General features: G+C 50.1%; 6 protein-coding genes across 6 annotated transcripts; 4 read left to right on the top strand and 2 right to left on the bottom strand.

The window, feature by feature from the left end:
• Nucleotides 1–699: 699 nt before the first annotated feature.
• Nucleotides 700–1,926, top strand: TrAtP1_002551 (uncharacterized protein; the record flags this gene model as incomplete). Its single annotated transcript, XM_066111510.1, has 1 exon — nt 700–1,926. One exon carries the CDS (start codon nt 700–702, stop codon nt 1,924–1,926), a length of 1,227 nt encoding a protein of 408 aa, XP_065967586.1.
• A 67-nt stretch (nt 1,927–1,993) lies between these two features.
• On the bottom strand, nt 1,994–3,216 carry TrAtP1_002550 (uncharacterized protein). The gene is made up of 2 exons (XM_066111509.1): nt 2,516–3,216; nt 1,994–2,460 (listed from the first exon to the last, which is right to left on the bottom strand). Exons 1-2 carry the CDS (start codon nt 2,820–2,822, stop codon nt 2,054–2,056), a joined length of 714 nt encoding a protein of 237 aa, XP_065967585.1. The 5' UTR covers nt 2,823–3,216; the 3' UTR covers nt 1,994–2,053.
• Nucleotides 3,217–3,935: 719 nt separating this feature from the next.
• On the bottom strand, nt 3,936–5,238 carry TrAtP1_002549 (uncharacterized protein; the record flags this gene model as incomplete). Its single annotated transcript, XM_014086301.2, has 4 exons — nt 3,936–4,535; nt 4,593–4,826; nt 4,885–4,989; nt 5,056–5,238. The coding sequence occupies 4 exons, from the start codon at nt 5,236–5,238 to the stop codon at nt 4,194–4,196; spliced, it is 864 nt and encodes a 287-aa protein (XP_013941776.2). The 3' UTR covers nt 3,936–4,193.
• Nucleotides 5,239–6,103: 865 nt separating this feature from the next.
• Nucleotides 6,104–8,226, top strand: TrAtP1_002548 (uncharacterized protein). Its single transcript, XM_014085314.2, has 4 exons — nt 6,104–6,382; nt 6,442–6,512; nt 6,573–6,686; nt 6,758–8,226. The coding sequence occupies exons 1-4, from the start codon at nt 6,251–6,253 to the stop codon at nt 8,034–8,036; spliced, it is 1,596 nt and encodes a 531-aa protein (XP_013940789.2). The 5' UTR covers nt 6,104–6,250; the 3' UTR covers nt 8,037–8,226.
• A 668-nt stretch (nt 8,227–8,894) lies between these two features.
• TrAtP1_002547 (uncharacterized protein) lies at nt 8,895–11,176 on the top strand (the record flags this gene model as incomplete). The annotated part of the gene is made up of 4 exons (XM_014085315.2): nt 8,895–9,319; nt 9,371–9,743; nt 9,795–10,103; nt 10,162–11,176. The coding sequence occupies exons 1-4, from the start codon at nt 9,076–9,078 to the stop codon at nt 11,174–11,176; spliced, it is 1,941 nt and encodes a 646-aa protein (XP_013940790.2). The 5' UTR covers nt 8,895–9,075.
• Nucleotides 11,177–13,253: 2,077 nt separating this feature from the next.
• Nucleotides 13,254–16,896, top strand: TrAtP1_002546 (uncharacterized protein; the record flags this gene model as incomplete). The annotated part of the gene is made up of 10 exons (XM_014085316.2): nt 13,254–13,449; nt 13,506–13,973; nt 14,032–14,601; nt 14,664–15,163; nt 15,213–15,322; nt 15,380–15,472; nt 15,523–15,719; nt 15,775–16,236; nt 16,284–16,613; nt 16,667–16,896. The coding sequence occupies 10 exons, from the start codon at nt 13,254–13,256 to the stop codon at nt 16,822–16,824; spliced, it is 3,084 nt and encodes a 1,027-aa protein (XP_013940791.2). The 3' UTR covers nt 16,825–16,896.
• Between the last annotated feature and the right edge of the window lie 21 nt (nt 16,897–16,917).

The raw sequence follows: 16,917 nt of genomic DNA, 5'->3' as shown, positions 1-16,917 counted from the left end.
TAATGCTAGAGCATTTAACTTGGCCTTCCTCTATTAATACTACAACCCGAATGCCACCTTTAATCTTGTAGCTAGAACACTTATTTAAGGATTCGCTTTTAAACATAGTAAAATAGTATTAGTAGTATTCTTATTTTCTGTTAAGATATAAAACTATTACATCTACTGTATATTACTGCTATACTATAGCGCCATTCATTTCTTACTTTATAAGAGAATATGCCCCAGAAGAGCTAATAGATAAGGAAGCTATTCGTACTATAATCTGCTGGCTGAGCTTTATTATATTATGGCATAAGCTGCTGGATATCACAGCTCAAGCCGCTCGAACAAGTTAGATGGCTTTGTCCTGCTTCTTGGCTACGATGACGAGATTGAGGGCCTCCCGCCGCCGAAGTGCATGATTCGATGCAGCTCGTATCGATGTGTCTCAAGGCCATTGGTTACAATAGAAAAGGCCGGATATACACCGTATACCAGTCTTGATGGGATATTAGGTGGTTGCCGCCCATGTGTCAGACAATGATTGGACAAAGCAATGACGCCTTTCACAAGTACGTATATACATGTGCCTACACAAGTATGTATGAATAAATGCCTTGCGGCACCCACAGGATCAATAGACAGCCTCATAGAAGAAGAAAGAATTTGCCTTTGCACATTGGCATTTCTGGCATTAAATATTCACAAGATCGCAACATGGCGAGCTCTGATGTATCAAGCTTGTGCTTCGCCTGCGATAAGCAAGGTCCTCGGCGCTGTGCAAAATGTAAAAGCGCCCGTTATTGTTCTCCATCTTGCCAGAAGGAAGACTGGCCTACCCACAAGCTTGTCTGTTCAAGCTTCTCGAATCACGCGCTGTCAAAGCGGCCAACCGACGAGCATTTCCGTGTCCTTCTCTTCCCAGTAGATGGAAAGCCAGAAGTCATCTGGCACGCCTCCAGGTGGATCGTTGACGACCAAGATGATGAAGAGGATTGCAGGTTCCAATCTTTCGAGGTAGACTCAATTCTGGGCTCGGAGACCTTTCCGATCAGGACTCCAATTCAGCACAATCCCAGATTGAATCGAAACCTCCTCAATACAATCCAAATATGCTATCGCGACACTTTCCTCGTTGATGGGTCAAAACCCAACCGGAGTGTTGCGCGAGTCACTTCCACACGGCCTGGACTATACCACGACTGGAGTGGGCCTATTTTTGCCTGCGGAAAAATTGGCCTTGGAATAGATCAGCAAAAATGCAGAGATCTTGATATGGAAGACTTTCGACATATATTCGACTACTTCCTAAGTTACAATGCCATACCAGCAACTGCCGCTCAAACGATCAAGGCTGTCAGAATCAACTGCTTTGGTGACCAGAAGATGTGCAACAGACCAGCCTTTGAATCCGTCGAGATTCTCTCCACGGATCCTATTTTCAACGATCATGACACGTCGGAAATTGCAAACCGCATTGGATTCCCGATATTCACACATCGCCTTCCTCCAAATCCAGTTTGGGCAGAAGATCAAGACAACAAGATTTTTAAAAACTTTAATCCATTTAATAACCAAGATGCGACCTTTCTCCACCTATGCTGCGACCCGAATGTCCCCTTTAACCCTGCAGCTGGAACGCTTGGCTGGGGACTCGCTTCTACGCAATGGCAGACTTATGTTGGCAGTGCTCTCGTTGTGCGTCCAGACATGAAACCGTTGCATCCACTGCATGTTGAAGCGCTTTGTAAGTACTGCCACAACGATATATGGCCATTCTTTTCTCACTCTCTGGGAGAATACACCCCAGAAGAGCCAATGAAGCAGGAAGCTGTTCTTGCTATGATCTGCCGGCCGACATTTGTTATATCATGGTATAAGCTGCTAGACGAGAAGCGAAAAAATGGTAATGCGGTAAAGGCTCCTTATCCTTATGATGTGTAATGACGCCGAGCTCGCTTCTATTACAGCTTGAGACCAGAGCCAATTGATATGGGTTATTAGTTATAATGAACTTGTTTGAACTTGTAAATTGTGTCTTATAATTATGGGTGAAAACGCCATCAAACTCTTATGACCTGGACTTGGGCCATTTCCAAAATATGTTTGCCCCATCGACACCTGCCAAAGGATTGCCGTCGCCCTGTCCAGCGTTGCCATATCGCTCGTCAAACCCGCATTTCGTATAAAACTCATCTTTGCCATAGGCACTGACCACTGACGCGCAGATGCCATCTGCTTCAGCCAGCTCAAGCCCCCATTGTACGAGTCTCCGACCTATATTTCTGCCCTGATAATCGGGATGCACTGCCAGCGCCTCGAGATACCACGACTCCGCACGCTTGCCGCTCCAAATACTATCAAAGTGAGGGTAGGACCGCTCTATAATATCTTCTACCCCTGGGTCACTTGCACGGTTGGGCCAGACCATAGCATGAATCTTCATGGCAGCTGAGGACAAAGGCTTGGAAATATTTCCTACATGTGTTGTTTAGCTTCGATAGACATTAACCTTTGAGACAACTGTACTTACGAGGATCCAAGGTCCAGCGCTCCAGCTTCTTGCCCCCGTCTCCCAATCGTTCCCATTGCGCAATACCAACAATCACCTCTTGGCCGCTCTTGTCCTTTTCTGTAGCAACGAGCCATCGTCGACGGGGATCCCAGAAGTTGACGCGTGCTCGCCTCAGCCAATACAAGTCTACATCGTCGGGATACTCGTTGCGGTGAGGATGTATCATCTGACCGAACAAGTTGTCTTCCCAGAATGCCTTTGCCAAAATATGAGCAACCCTGGGCAGTTCCGAGTAGCCCGCTTCGCGCAGCTGAATATTAGACATGCTTTGCAGTGATTATCAAGTGACAAGGGAGAAATGTATTTGACGGAAAAGAACAAAAAGGGAAAAAGAAGGCAAGATCCAAACAGTACGGACCAATAAAGCCTGTGGTGACTGCGAGATCTGCTTTAATCAGTATTGATAAGGGGAGATGTGATTTAGAAAAGTAAGTAAGAAGTACCGCGCTGATATTGGCAGATACACGTATGCAGAAAGATGGAGACAGCGTGAGCGCGGCTTGACAAGGAATTCGGCAGTAGTCAAGTCAGTAGTTCAGGATAATAGCCCGTTTTGGCTTTTAAAAGGGGTAAATAGACTCTTTCACATAGCCCCTGCAGTACCTGCATCTTTGGGTGCATGTATCAGGTCCAGCACTGTAACGGCCATTATCCATACAGATGAAAGAAGAGAACAGAGTTTGCAGCAAACAAAAAATCAATATCCTATGCAACTACATCTTTCCAGTCTAGCGCCGCCAAGCAAGCCCATGCCACAGTATCAGTATTAGGTAGCAGTTGTCTCCATGTCCGGTAAGAGGTGCTCCTCCATGGCTTGATTCTAGCACGACGGCGTTGCGCCATCCCGCTCTGGGCCGAGGATTGGGTCTCGATCTAAAAAGCAAAGGGACGAAAGCGGTGCTACCTGGACTTTGACTAATCCGACTGGCCCGGGGAAGATACACCCTTGTCATCCACGGTGGATAAAGTGACAAGTACAGTTTGCAGCAAACAAGGTTGCATGCATGCACGACCGCCCGTACTGTTGCACAACTACTAGTGTTTACAGTAAGGCTTGTGGTGTTGCCATTTTTTCCTTCTTTTTGTTTTGTTGAAGGCTTGAAAATCCCTCATGTGATGGACGTGCCTTTCGGTTCAAGGAGGCTATTATAGGCTTCTTTCAAGACAGACTGATGAACCCTTGTATTTGTTCACATTTATCGACTAAAGTGGAATTGTTTCAAGAGGCTAGGCACTCGGGCCAATACACTGCCGGAGCTAGGAATACCATTACTTGGTGAAGAACGGGAGGCCCGTGAGTTAGTTTGCAAAGGGTCCAAGGCAACAGTTGTTGACCCTGCAACATGTCAATTTAATAATAGTAATACACCGTCCTTAGTCTAGCTGCTAATCCTCTTCCAGCTCTAATAGTTCCTCTCTGCTATTGTTGCTGCTGCGTCCCTTGGCAGTGGCCTCATCCAAGCCCTGGCCCAGTCTCCAGTTGTACGGGCGACTGCGGAGCCCGCTGTCACCGGGGTCGCAAGCCCCAGCAGAGGCAACTGTTCCTGCGGCTGCGGCTGCCGTAGATGAAGTGCCCCGTGGCTGTCTCTCGAGCGACTGGAGCTGGTACGATTGGTTGGATTCATACCAGCTGAGGTCAGGGGGGCAGCGGAAACCCCATACCGATGGAGAAGGATTTCAAAAAGTTCTTCATGTTGGGCACGGTGGCAGAAATGAGGGACCACACAATCATGACCTGTTGGAAGAGCAGAGAGCTGGCGACGGCAAACTGCGGCTGGGCAGAGGTTGGGTATTTGTCGAAATAGATCAGGTGGGAAACCGAGAGGGCAATGAGCAGCAGACGGAAGGAAAAGACCATGGCCACTTGACACTTGCGGATGAATGACATGTTGACCGTCCAAGAGAGCTGCACAATGAGCATCCAAGTGAGTATTTCGATGGAGACGTCGACGGCCGTAATCACTGCCCATCGTATTTCCTAAACTCTCTGGTTAGAAGACTTTTTGAGAGGTACGGAATGATTCTTTCTTCACACCTGATGGGGACATTGCTTAATATTGTCCAGTGTCAACAACGTATCGGCGCGGCAGTTGATGAGAAATGCCAAGCTGGAGCCCACGCCCCAAGCCGCACTGATGGCCATGAGTGTAATGCAAATGATTTTGGTCTTTCCATCCTTGGTGCCAATGATGCGTAGAATGAGGGCGAGGACAGAGCACTTGGCGAAACTCAGGGCCAATAAACTGAGAATAACGGCTGCGAGAGCGCACTACCAGCAGTTGTGTCAGCGACTAAGCAAAAGTATAAAGTAGTCTGTAGAACCTCACTTTTGATGATGTGGCCCATTGTTCCGGCGGTGTAATCGAGTTGAACTTGCCAAGGCCATTGTTCAAGCCAACGAATATTGCGATGGACTGCGCTAAATGCAATACCTAACGGCCAATATTTTGTCAATATTGATATCAAAATGTCAACGGGTTTCCAACCAGCTTCCTTACCGTTGCCAAGGCAAGAAATAAATCATCCAGGCCAAGCATCTTGTACTTGATATACGCGCGTGCCATGACCGCCAGCGTGCTGTAAATCAGCGCCAGAATCGTGACAATCCACAGCTTCCCGGCATGGTCGTTGAACGTGACGGGCGAGAATGGAGCCGAGCCGCTCGCTGCTGCTGAATTCATGGTGATAGATTTGCGGGTTCAGTTTGTGTAATGCAACGACTTGGTAGTTGTTGGACCGAAAGTGGGACAAGACTCCCCAGAGGAAGACAACGGCATATTAACAGCGTGAATCTATGCTTACAGGAGGATTACAGCAAAAGCAACGACGCTGATGGATTACTTGTCGCGTAGCATTGGTTCCAACATGCTTGATGCAAGATGACTTTCCTTCACCTCCTAGTTTTGGGTCATTGTCCATTCAACAGCCTGCAGGTATGCTTGTATCAAACCAGCCTCTCAGACTGACACTGTGACTAGGATGCAAAACCTGCCATGTCCTGGTCAGGCATTATCACCAAGCCATGCAGCCAAGCATACAGTACGCAGTTGATACAGTGTCATAAGAGACATCCTTGCCTGCAACTCGACATACAGTGCATCTCTTGACACTCTCGAGCCACCAGCCTGTGGGTCTCGCAAGTTGTTCCCGAACTGTCAAACGAATTGGTTCACCAAATTGCGGCATGGGCCCTTGCTAGTTGTCTTCTGTTACTCGGCTATTCACTCAGCAACCCATTCCCGACACCGGAAATCGCACCGGAAAACGTGGCGCATAGGCCGTGCTACTGCAACTATCAAATGTGACTCGTTCTTCTTGGCCGGAGAGACGGCATCAACACTCCCTGTAGCCATCCCTGCACCGTCACATTGTAGGGACTGAACCCAGAGCTGACCAACGTGCATAAACCAGGCCGTATTGGGGACGCCGGCCGAAGAAATGGCTGCAGAATATACTGTATCTGCATGTTTGCGCTATGCCGAATCCTACTTGATTGCTACCATTGAATTATTCTGCTACTGACCTGACACGCTTCTTGGCTGTAACTCTCCGGCAACGTGTGTTCTGTTGGATGCATCTTTTCTTCTTGCATCATTTATAAAGCTAGCTGCAGCTGAGTACCCCTCATATTGTCGTCTCTTTTATCCTGTTATAACTTCTCTTTTAAAGCGGTGATTGCAGAGCATCACGACAATGTCAATTGACGACAAAGAGAACCCCGAAGTCGTTGGCACCGCCCTCGGAAACAACGACGATGTCGACAAGAAAGGAACCGCGGCCGATCGCGCGGACATGTACCGCATGGGCAAGACTCAGGAAATGAGGGTTCGTATAGCAAGATTCTGACCGATGATACACTTGGCTCATGTTCGGTTGCGTCTTAGAGAAACTTTCGCTTTCTGTCCATATTTGGCTTTTCCATGATTCTAATGGCATCGTGGGAGTTTTCTCTGAGGTAATTGGGTTGTTGAAACGTCATACATCATTATCAAGTGACTAAACAAATGCTGGAAAGTGTCTCTACCATCGGCCTTGTCAACGGCGGCACTGCCGGCCTCATCTGGATGTTCTTTGTCTGCTGGATCGGCTTCCTCTTGGTAAACACTACAATGGCCGAAATGGCTTCAATGTGAGTCGAAACCCTCCAATCGCTGTATATACAGGCACAAGTATCACTTGTCACCAACACCAATTCTACAGGGCTCCCACAACTGGAGGGCAATATCACTGGGTCTCCGAATTCTCCCCGCCGCAACACCAAAAGTTCATCAGCTACCTCATGGGATGGATGTGCGTGCTTGGCTGGCAGACTTCATGTGCCTCGTCGGCGTTTATTGCCGGCACGCAGATCCAGGGCCTCGTTGTGCTCAACTACCCCGACTATGTGCCTAAGCCCTGGCACGGCACCCTCATCACGATAGCTGTTGCTGCCTTTTCCGTGCTGTTCAATACCTTTCTTGCGAGAAAGCTGCCAATTATCGAGTCTCTCATCCTTGTTATCCACGTCTTTGCCTTTTTCGGCATTCTCGTCACTCTCTGGGTTCTCTCACCACGAGCAGACGCCAAAGCTGTCTTTACAGAGTTTAGCGATGGTGGAGGCTGGGGCAGCCTGGGAGGTTCAGCCCTCGTGGGAATCCTTGCGGGTATTTTGCCTCTTCTAGGCGCAGATGCTGCTGTTCATATGTCCGAGGAGCTGCGTGATGCCGGTCGTTCACTGCCGCAGTCCATGATTTTGACCACCGTCTTCAATGGCGCGTTCGGATGGATCATGGTCATCACCTTTTGCTTTTGCCTGGGGGATCTCGGCGAAGTGCTTGAGTCTCCCACTGGCTACCCATTCATGCAGGTTTTCTATAACTCGACACAATCGACGAGCAGTGCAACTGCCATGTCAGTCTTTATTGTGGCCATGACGGTCTTCTCCAACTTGACCATGGTGGCTACTTCATCGCGTCAGCTCTATGCATTTGCGCGAGACCAGGCTGTGCCCTTTAGCCCATGGTTCTCCAAGATTAGAGAGGGATGGGAGGTACCCCTCAATGCCATTATCACGACTTTTCTAGTTTCCGCTCTGCTCTCCCTCATCAACATCGGCTCGGCTGTAGCCTTGAACTCCATCACCTCTCTGGCAACTGTCTCGCTCTTGTCCAGCTACATCGTTTCAACCGGCTGCATGATCTGGCGACGATGGACAAATAGCCCGCTTCTGCCGTCCAAGTTTAGCCTCGGCCGATGGGGCCTTGGCATCAACATTGCTTCCGAGGCCTTTCTCGTCCTCATTTTCGTCTTGTCGTTTATGCCTGGCAATCCCAACCCGACGGCGGCTCAGATGAACTGGAATATCGTCATATATGGTGGCGTCACCATATTCTCTTTGGCATACTACTTTTTCCGTGGGAATCGCCGTTATGACGGTCCAGTTACCTACGTCAGAACGCTTGATCAGTATGAAGCACGGGATCGGTTTGAAGGTAAATAGTGGTGTCAACGCCAGGTAGATTATAGGCCATGAGCGTTATCGAGACTGTATACAGGATGGGATAAGGAATGAAAGACACTACATCTCACTTTTTGCTAACCATCATTCCTTCGCCATGTCTTGCCATATTGCCAAGTTGCGTTACTTTGTTGGATTTTGCCTAATGTATTCCGCTTGTTCGACATTAGCCACCGATTCAGGGTAATCGTTTATCAGAATGCTATCAACGTCTTACAAACAATTTACCAATAGCTCGCATGAGATATTTATGCGCAAGGAACCATATCATAAGTATTCAGCTCACGGATCGGCCCGGCTCTGATTGGAGCGGCATCTGCTATTCCCCTTGATTGCGCAATTTCGCATTGATGCTGACATGTGCCCAACCGCTTCCCCGCATTACCCTCGGCCAATAAATATCTTCCGCCTCCAGGTTTTCCAGCTTTTCATAGCATGATGTCGGCAGACAGCGTCGCATTCGGCCCTTGTCCAATTTAATAGTCGCCTGTAGTTGAACTCAGCCCCGCCTTTTCAGGTCTTGTTGGTGTTGATGGCCTCATTCAACCTCTTACCGCTATAGACGGCAGAGACCCATGCCAGATCAACCACAATACCGGAGATGGATCACAAGGAGCCTCTCTGCTGCCATCTCAAAAGGGCACGATGATCGAAAATTGCGGCAAAACTCGACTCTTCCCGCCTTTCGTCGTCGTCGTTCCCGCCGTAGTTGAAGCTCTACCGTGTTCGGGCCGTTTCGAGACACCACTTCCAATCACCTGAATGACTCTAAATCCGTCGTCAATGCAGAGTTCAGGAGGTCGGCTTGACTCGGCGAGTTCGAAAGAGCGGCAAACATTAGCCTTGGCGCGATTGTGATGTCGAAATATGGCCGAGGCAGCTTCAACAGCGCAATGCTGCGTTCTGGACGAAGAACCATATCCACAACTTGTGATATAAAAGAGGCGACCATGGCGTTGACAAAGGATCTTGACAAATTCGTCGCTCCATCAACTTCTGGAGATCCTCGACTCGACTCACCATGTTGTCTCTCAAATCCTTCGTCGTTGGATGCTGTGCGCTGCAAGTTGTCAACGCTGTGCCCAGACTCCGCGAGAGTCGCCACGAATTCGACATTGTGAAGAGATCTGCGAGCTCATTCCTCGAGACAGAAGTTCCGCTTGCGCTGGCCGATTTGTTGTGCAATATCGGATCAGCGGGTAGCTGTGCCGCAGGAGCCAACTCGGGCATCGTAATAGCGAGTCCATCCAAGACGAATCCAGACTGTAAGAATTCCTCGTCTCTAGCGATTCTGCATCATGTTAACAGGTTTCCAGACTTTTATACCTGGACTCGCGACTCGGCACTGGTCTTCAAATGCATCGTCGACACCTTTGTCAACTCCTACTCAGCCTCGCTGCAGACTGAGATTGAGAACTACATCAATGCCCAAGCAATAGTGCAAGGCATATCCAATCCTTCGGGCAGCCTGTCCAACAGCGGCACAGGCCTTGGTGAGCCAAAGTTTAATGTTGACGAAACAGCCTTCACCGGAGCTTGGGGGCGTCCTCAGAGAGACGGACCTGCGCTTCGAGCCATAGCCTTGATCACTTACTCAAAGTGGCTGATTAACAATGGATACCAGTCCACTGCCAATTCGATTGTGTGGCCTATAATTCAGAACGACATTAGCTACGTGGCGCAATACTGGTAAGATTCCGTTACACAAGCTGTAGCTTATCTCAACTTACCTTTCCACAGGAACCAGACTGGCTTCGATCTCTGGGAGGAAGTCAATGGCTCCAGCTTCTTTACCGTTGCCAACCAACATCGCGCTCTTGTCGAAGCCAGTGCGTTGGCTACTAGTCTTGGCAAGTCTCTTCCGAATGCCTCAAGTCAAGCTGCTCAGGCGCTTTGCTTTCTGCAAAGCTTCTGGAGCTCGTCTCAGGGCTACATTGTAGCCAACATCAACCAAAACAACGGCAGGTCTGGCAAGGATGCCAACACACTTTTGGGCTCTATTCACACATTTGACCCTGAAGGAAACTGTGATGCAAGCACATTCCAGCCGTATGAACTGTCCTTTCCCCAGCTGCATCGGCTCCATGATCCTTGCTAACCATACTAGATGCTCTGACCGGGCTCTGGCGAATCACAAGGTTGTTGTGGACTCTTTTCGCAGCATTTACACCATCAACAATGGCATTCCCGCGGGCACTGCTGCTGCCGTTGGCCGTTACCCAGAAGACTCTTACCAGGGCGGTAATCCGTGGTATCTAAACACACTTGCCGCTGCCGAGCTTCTCTACGATGCCCTCTATCAGTGGAAGCGAATTGGAGCCATCACCGTTACCTCAACGTCCCTTGCCTTCTTCAAAGACTTGGACTCTTCCATCACTGTTGGAACATACAGCTCCTCTTCTTCAACTTACACTACTTTATACAACGCCGTCTCCAACTATGCTGATGGGTTCGTGAACAATGTTGCTACTTACGCACCGTCCAATGGATCATTGGCAGAGCAGTACAATCGAAACAATGGACAGCCGCTCTCAGCATACGACTTGACGTGGTCATACGCGGCGCTACTGACGGCTGCGGCCCGACGATCTGGCGTTGTCCCGTATTCGTGGGGAGAAACATCCGCATCCAGCGTTCCGTCAGTGTGCTCTTATACATCCGCCGTGGGTTCCTATTCATCAGCCTCGACAGGATCCTGGCCGCCCAACCAGACGCCTACCGATGGCTCAGGCTCAACCACGAGCAAATCTACTTCAGTTACTGCGTCAAGCACATCCACGTCTGCAAGCTCTACGGCAGTCGCAACAAGTCCCGTCACTGTGACTTTTGACGAGATTGTCACAACCATTTTCGGCCAGACCATCAAGATTGCAGGAAACGTCCCGGCTCTCGGGAACTGGAATACGAATAACGCGGTTGCGCTGTCCGCCGATGGCTATACGTCTTCGAACCATCTGTGGAATGTAGGCATCTCATTTGCTCCAGGGACGGTGATTCAGTACAAGTATATCAACGTGGCCTCGAACGGCGATGTGACGTGGGAAGCTGACCCCAATCACACGTACACTGTGCCGGCAACGGGTGCGACGGCTGTGACGGTGAACAACTCGTGGCAGTCGTAGTATAACGAGATGGAGTCTGTGTTGTGAATCGTGTTTTGTGGGAGATGTGGCTTCAGGTTGAAGTCAGTCCCAGTGGCGGGACATGCTTTGAGCACATGTGCTCATGTATGCGGAAGATGCGAAAATTTCATTTCGATGCATTTACATGTATATGTAAATGCTTGTTCTTATTGAATAGCGGCATAAATTACTGTATGCTATTAGTATGGATACTTGCTAGTATGACTGGATATCAAGGCAGAATTTCACCTACTTACGCGGATCCATGTGTATGAAGGATATAACGTTTTCAAAAGCATCATGGGTTGGCGAAGAAACAATTGTGTTGACGAGAAACACTACCTCCAACACTTGAAAACCGTGTTTGACTAAAGGTTGATCCATGTTGAGTTGATGTGTGACCTGAGTAGTGGCTGGCTCTAGTGTTTTATAACTGGACGCAAATTAAATGCTCAAAAAGGAATTCATCTAAAAAGAGACAGTGTCAGCTCATGGGTACATTATTAATGGCGTGGCTGATAAATAGCGCATCCAAGCATGCATACCTGGTAGTTGCCCTATTCGCACCACACGGAGCTCATTTGCAACTAAAAGCATAAGGCCGAGCCAAGTAGCTCATGGATACGCTCTGTTTACTTCAGTAGTCGTCATGAAGAAGAGTCAACCTTAAGATAAGAATCTGAAGAGTATAGTCAACTCACAACCACTCACAGCAAACTCGCCAAGCATCACGCCCAGATTCCAGTTCGCCAAGCCGTTCTCTGGCCCTGCCGATCTGCCGAGGTCCCGCGCCAATTACGTCTCTGGCTGCCACCTCCGCGCTTTTTGCTCCGCTAACGTCTCGGGGAAGTCTGGGGTTTAGGGCCAGACTCGCTGCCACCCCGCAAATATGCAGCTATAGGCTACGGCTCTGCAGCAGAATCGGTCCTATCTTGTAGAGTTATTGAGCTGCTAAGGTAGTGCTTTCTCTAGCTGTCGATGGAAAGTTGAGCTGATAAGAAGAGACAAGACGGAAAATATTTATGCTTAGGTAGTAATCCTGAACGTAGTTGTAGTACCGACAACTCTTCGTAGTTCTGTAAAAACAATTTTTCCACAGGGAAAAACACTCTCAAGAGCCATATGCCAAGCTCGGCAACTAACAGCTGTCAACTGCAGCATCTTCAACCGACCCACCAAATCTGCCGAGCAGAGCGCGTCTCCAGCAAGCATCAAGTCAACGAGTTTGCCATCAAGGCACGATAATGTGCGCGTCACGACAAGGATTGTGTGGGGGATGACTCGCAAAACTGCCCTTAGCAACCTCTGGTGAGACAAGTCGCTATTCGGAGCTCCTCGCAGTGACATGGGGCTGATTCCAGAGTCCGAGATTCCGCGACAGCATGAATTTTGGCTCCTGGTAATACTACCTACGCATCTCACGATGTATGTGCCGATTTCCATTTAGCCGTGGCAGGATGGCTCCACCTCAGGCCCTGAGCCTGGCCTCGAAAGCGCGTTCAGTTTCTTCGAGTCCAGACTGGTTTGGGCCTTCTTCTCCGGCCAGTTTCCTATGGCGCTCAGCACGTGCTCAGTGTTTTTCTATCCTTCAGCCAGGTGACTAGGCTTCATGTCGGTGTAACCTGAAGCATCGCGGAAAGTCCACAACTTACCCCGGACTCTGTGCCATGGACGATGCCAGCAAAGAACGCCTCACTAGCAAGGCCAGCTTGGACCGTGTCGGGCCTATTTTTAATTAGGGCTTATCTGCCTGTTTGCTTTATGTGCAAAGATGCTGGGGAATACGGCAAGCTGTTACTTGAATAGCTTCCCTTTTCGCGGGGAGATGGCGATGCGGTTCTCGGGCGTTCTCCATCTTTGGGGCGTTGACAGCTGCCTCTGCAAACGAAAAGGCCCTTTTCGCGTTTGCCCTACTTTAAAACCTCTTTACGCGAAAGTTTCTTATCTCCGTTTGCTGCATCCGATTCACCCTCTTGAAAAATGATTTAAGAGCATGGGTGGTTCCTGAACAGTCTCCATCATCGCCCTGACAACTTCTCCCTCCTGCAAAGAGCTGTAGATAGCCTCTTGCTTCATCATGGGGTTCATACGTTCCGCCGTGCTTTCGGCCCTCGCGCTTGCTGCGGCCTGTCACGGCCTGGCCACGGCTGAGCCCGTTGTGGAAAAGCGAGCGTCCAGCTATTGGTATGAAAACATTGCCCATCAGGGAATTGCACCATTTGCCCCCAGCGGCTACTCGGTTTACCGCAACGTCAAGGACTACGGCGCAAAGGGTAACTACAACTTGTTCTCATGACTGTTGACCACCTGCTGATATTCAGTGCTCAAGGTGATGGCGTTACTGATGATACGGCGGCAATCAACAATGCCATTCTGTCGGGAGGCCGATGTGGCAGACTCTGCACATCCAGCACTCTAACCCCAGCAGTGGTTTACTTTCCCGCGGGAACGTACGTGATCTCAACGCCCATCATTGATCAGTACTACACCAACATCATTGGAGACCCAACCAATCTCCCAACCATCAAGGCTACCGCGGGCTTCAACGGCATTGCCCTGATTGACGGCGACACTTACTATGGCGACAACAACCCCAACAACCCCAACTGGATTTCGACAAACGTCTTTTACCGACAAGTGCGCAACTTCAAGCTTGACATGACGGCGATGCCAGCTTCGGCACCCAAGACGTATGCTATTCACTGGCCCACGGCACAGGCGACGAGCTTGCAGAACATTCAGATTACGATGAGCACGGCGTCTGGCAACCAACAAGTTGGTCTCTTCGTCGAGAACGGTAAGTCCTGTTAACTAGAGTACTGCGTTATCCGTGTTTCTAACCAGTGGCTTCATAGGATCTGCTGGATTCCTCACTGATCTGACCATCAACGGTGGCTTGATTGGTGCCGCCATTGGCAACCAGCAGTACACGATGCGCAACCTGGTCTTCAACAACTGCGGCACCGCCATCGTCAGCGGCTTCGACTGGGAGTGGGTGTACCAGGGCATCACCATCAACAACTGCGGCGTGGGCCTCGACATGACGGCCGCCGAGTCCATCACGCTCATCGACAGCTCCATCACCGGGACGCCCGTTGGAATCAAGACCAGCTTCGGCACAAATGCGACGCTCCCTACGTTGAACAGCCTCATCATTGAGAATCTGGCGCTCAGCAACGTCCCGGTGGCCATCCAGTCGTCGAGCGGCGCTACCATTCTGGCCGGAGGAACCACGACAATTGCTGGCTGGGGTCAAGGACATGAATATACGCCCAATGGCCCAACTACCTTCCAGGGCAGCATTACGCCAAACTCGCGTCCCTCGTCGCTGCTGAGCGGATCCAAGTATTACACGCGTTCAAAGCCGCAGTATGAGACGCTGCCACTTTCCTCGTTCAAGAGCGTCCGATCTGCTGGAGCTACCGGTAAGCAATTACATGTATTCATGTTCCTTAAAAGTTTGAGTGTTAACTCTGCGTGACTACAGGTAATGCCGTCACGGACGACACCGCCGCTCTGCAAAGCATCATCAACAGCGCCACCGCCGCTGGCCAAGTTGTCTACTTTGATGCTGGTATCTACCGCATCACCAGCACGCTCCAAATCCCTCCCGGCGCCAAGATTGTTGGAGAAGAATACCCCATCATCATGTCTTCTGGAAGCTTCTTCAACGACCAAAACAACCCGAAGCCCGTGGTCCAAGTTGGCACACCCGGCCAGACTGGACAGGTCGAGTGGTCAGACATGATTGTGTCTACTCAAGGCACCCAGGCTGGAGCTGTCCTCATCGAGTGGAACTTGGCCACCTCTGGAACTCCCAGCGGCATGTGGGATGTGCACACGAGAATCGGTGGCTTCAAGGGATCAAACCTGCAAGTTGCGCAATGCCCCGTTACTGCGAGCAGCTCGGCTGTGAACACGGCTTGCATTGGAGCGTACATGTCCATGCACATTACTGCCAGCGCCAGCAACCTGTATTTGGAGAATGTGAGTCAAGTGCCATGAGAGTTGTGAGTTTGTTAGCTAACGTGATTAGAACTGGCTCTGGACTGCGGACCACGATATTGACGACTCAAGCAACACGCAGCTCACAATCTTCAGCGGCAGGGGCCTGTACGTTGAAAGCACAGCAGGAACATTCTGGTTGTATGTTGCCCTTTGTCTGCCATGTTCTTATTCACTTTGATCACTGACATATTACAGCGTTGGAACGGCTGTTGAGCACCACACCTTTTACCAGTATCAGTTTGCCAGCACACAGAACATCTATGCCGGCGTCATTCAGACAGAGACACCGTATGTATATCAATCGCTTTCATATGCGCACTGCTGATAATCCTTGCCAGATACTACCAGCCAAATCCCAATGCCCCAACGCCCTTCACCGTCAACTCAGCTATCAACGATCCCGTCTTTCCCACCACTTGTCCCAGCCCTGGCCGCTGCGCTGATGCTTGGGGCCTGCGAATCGTTAGCTCAAAGAACATCTTCATCTACGCCGCCGGCTTGTATTCGTTCTTCATCAACAACGACGGCACCACTAGTAAGCTTTTCTTTTCTTTTTTCGGCTTCTATTCCAATATGCTGACAATTGAAAGCTTGTGACGTGGCTCTTGGCCCGGAAAACTGCCAGAACAACATCTTCGACCTCGAAGGCACGCTGTCCAACATCAACGTCTACAACCTGGGAACCGTGGGCGTCGTCAACCAAATCTCGCAAAACGGAAACACGCTTGCAACCTCTCAGTCCAACGTCAACGGTTTTGCTGATGTCATTGCCCTCTTCCGACTTGCCTCTGGCAGTGGAGGCGTGACTCCTCCCCCTTCCAGCACAACCTCTGCGAGATCCACGACTTTTTCGACAATCACCACCAGCTCACCGCCAAAGGTCACTGGATGGAACTTTTTGGGATGCTACTCCGACAACACCACCGGCCGAACTTTGGGCAACCAGGTCCAGGTCGCGGGAGGTGCATCCGCCATGTCGGTTGAGGCTTGTGAGACAGCCTGCAAAGCTGCCGGATACACCATTGCAGGTGTCGAATACTCGGGAGAGTGCTGTAAGTAACACATCAATCATAGTACAACATTCAACTAACGTGCTTAGGGTGTGACACCAAGTTCCAGAACGGAGGCGGCCCTGCCTCTGATGGAAGCGCCCAATGCACCATGACCTGCAGCGGTGCGCCACAGGAGACTTGCGGAGGCCCGAACCGCCTCGATGTTTACAGCTTGGCGACTGCCACTGGAAGTGCTTCGCCTCCAGCATCTACCGGATGGAACTTTAGGGGATGTTACACCGACAGCGTCAATGCCCGCGCCTTGACTGCCGAGGGTGTTCCCAACGGTCCCGCGTCAATGACTATTGAGGCGTGTCAAAGCGTGTGCAAAGGCCTGGGCTTCACCCTTGCAGGTCTCGAGTATGCCGATGAGTGCTGTAAGTCCAACTCCAGCTCAACATTCCTTTTCTCAGTAACTAACAGCTTTCAGACTGCGGAAACAGCCTTGCCAACGGAAACACCATTGCTCCGGATGGAAATGCCGGGTGCAACATGGCTTGTGCCGGCAATGCTGCTGAAACATGCGGTGGTTCCAACAGACTGGATGTTTACAGCTATGGCCAGGCTAATGGAACTCAGCCACTGTAAGCTTGTGGAGAAGATGGGACATGTAGATATGAGTATTTAAAAGAATAAAGTATATATTATCTTATGACGAACATGTCAAGTTAGAACTTGAAC

Source organism: Trichoderma atroviride, chromosome 1, assembly GCF_020647795.1.
Source record: "Trichoderma atroviride chromosome 1, complete sequence".
In the NCBI taxonomy this organism is placed as follows: domain Eukaryota; kingdom Fungi; phylum Ascomycota; class Sordariomycetes; order Hypocreales; family Hypocreaceae; genus Trichoderma; species Trichoderma atroviride.
Note: the sequence above shows the minus strand (reverse complement) of the source record. Positions and strands in the feature narration are given on the sequence as shown.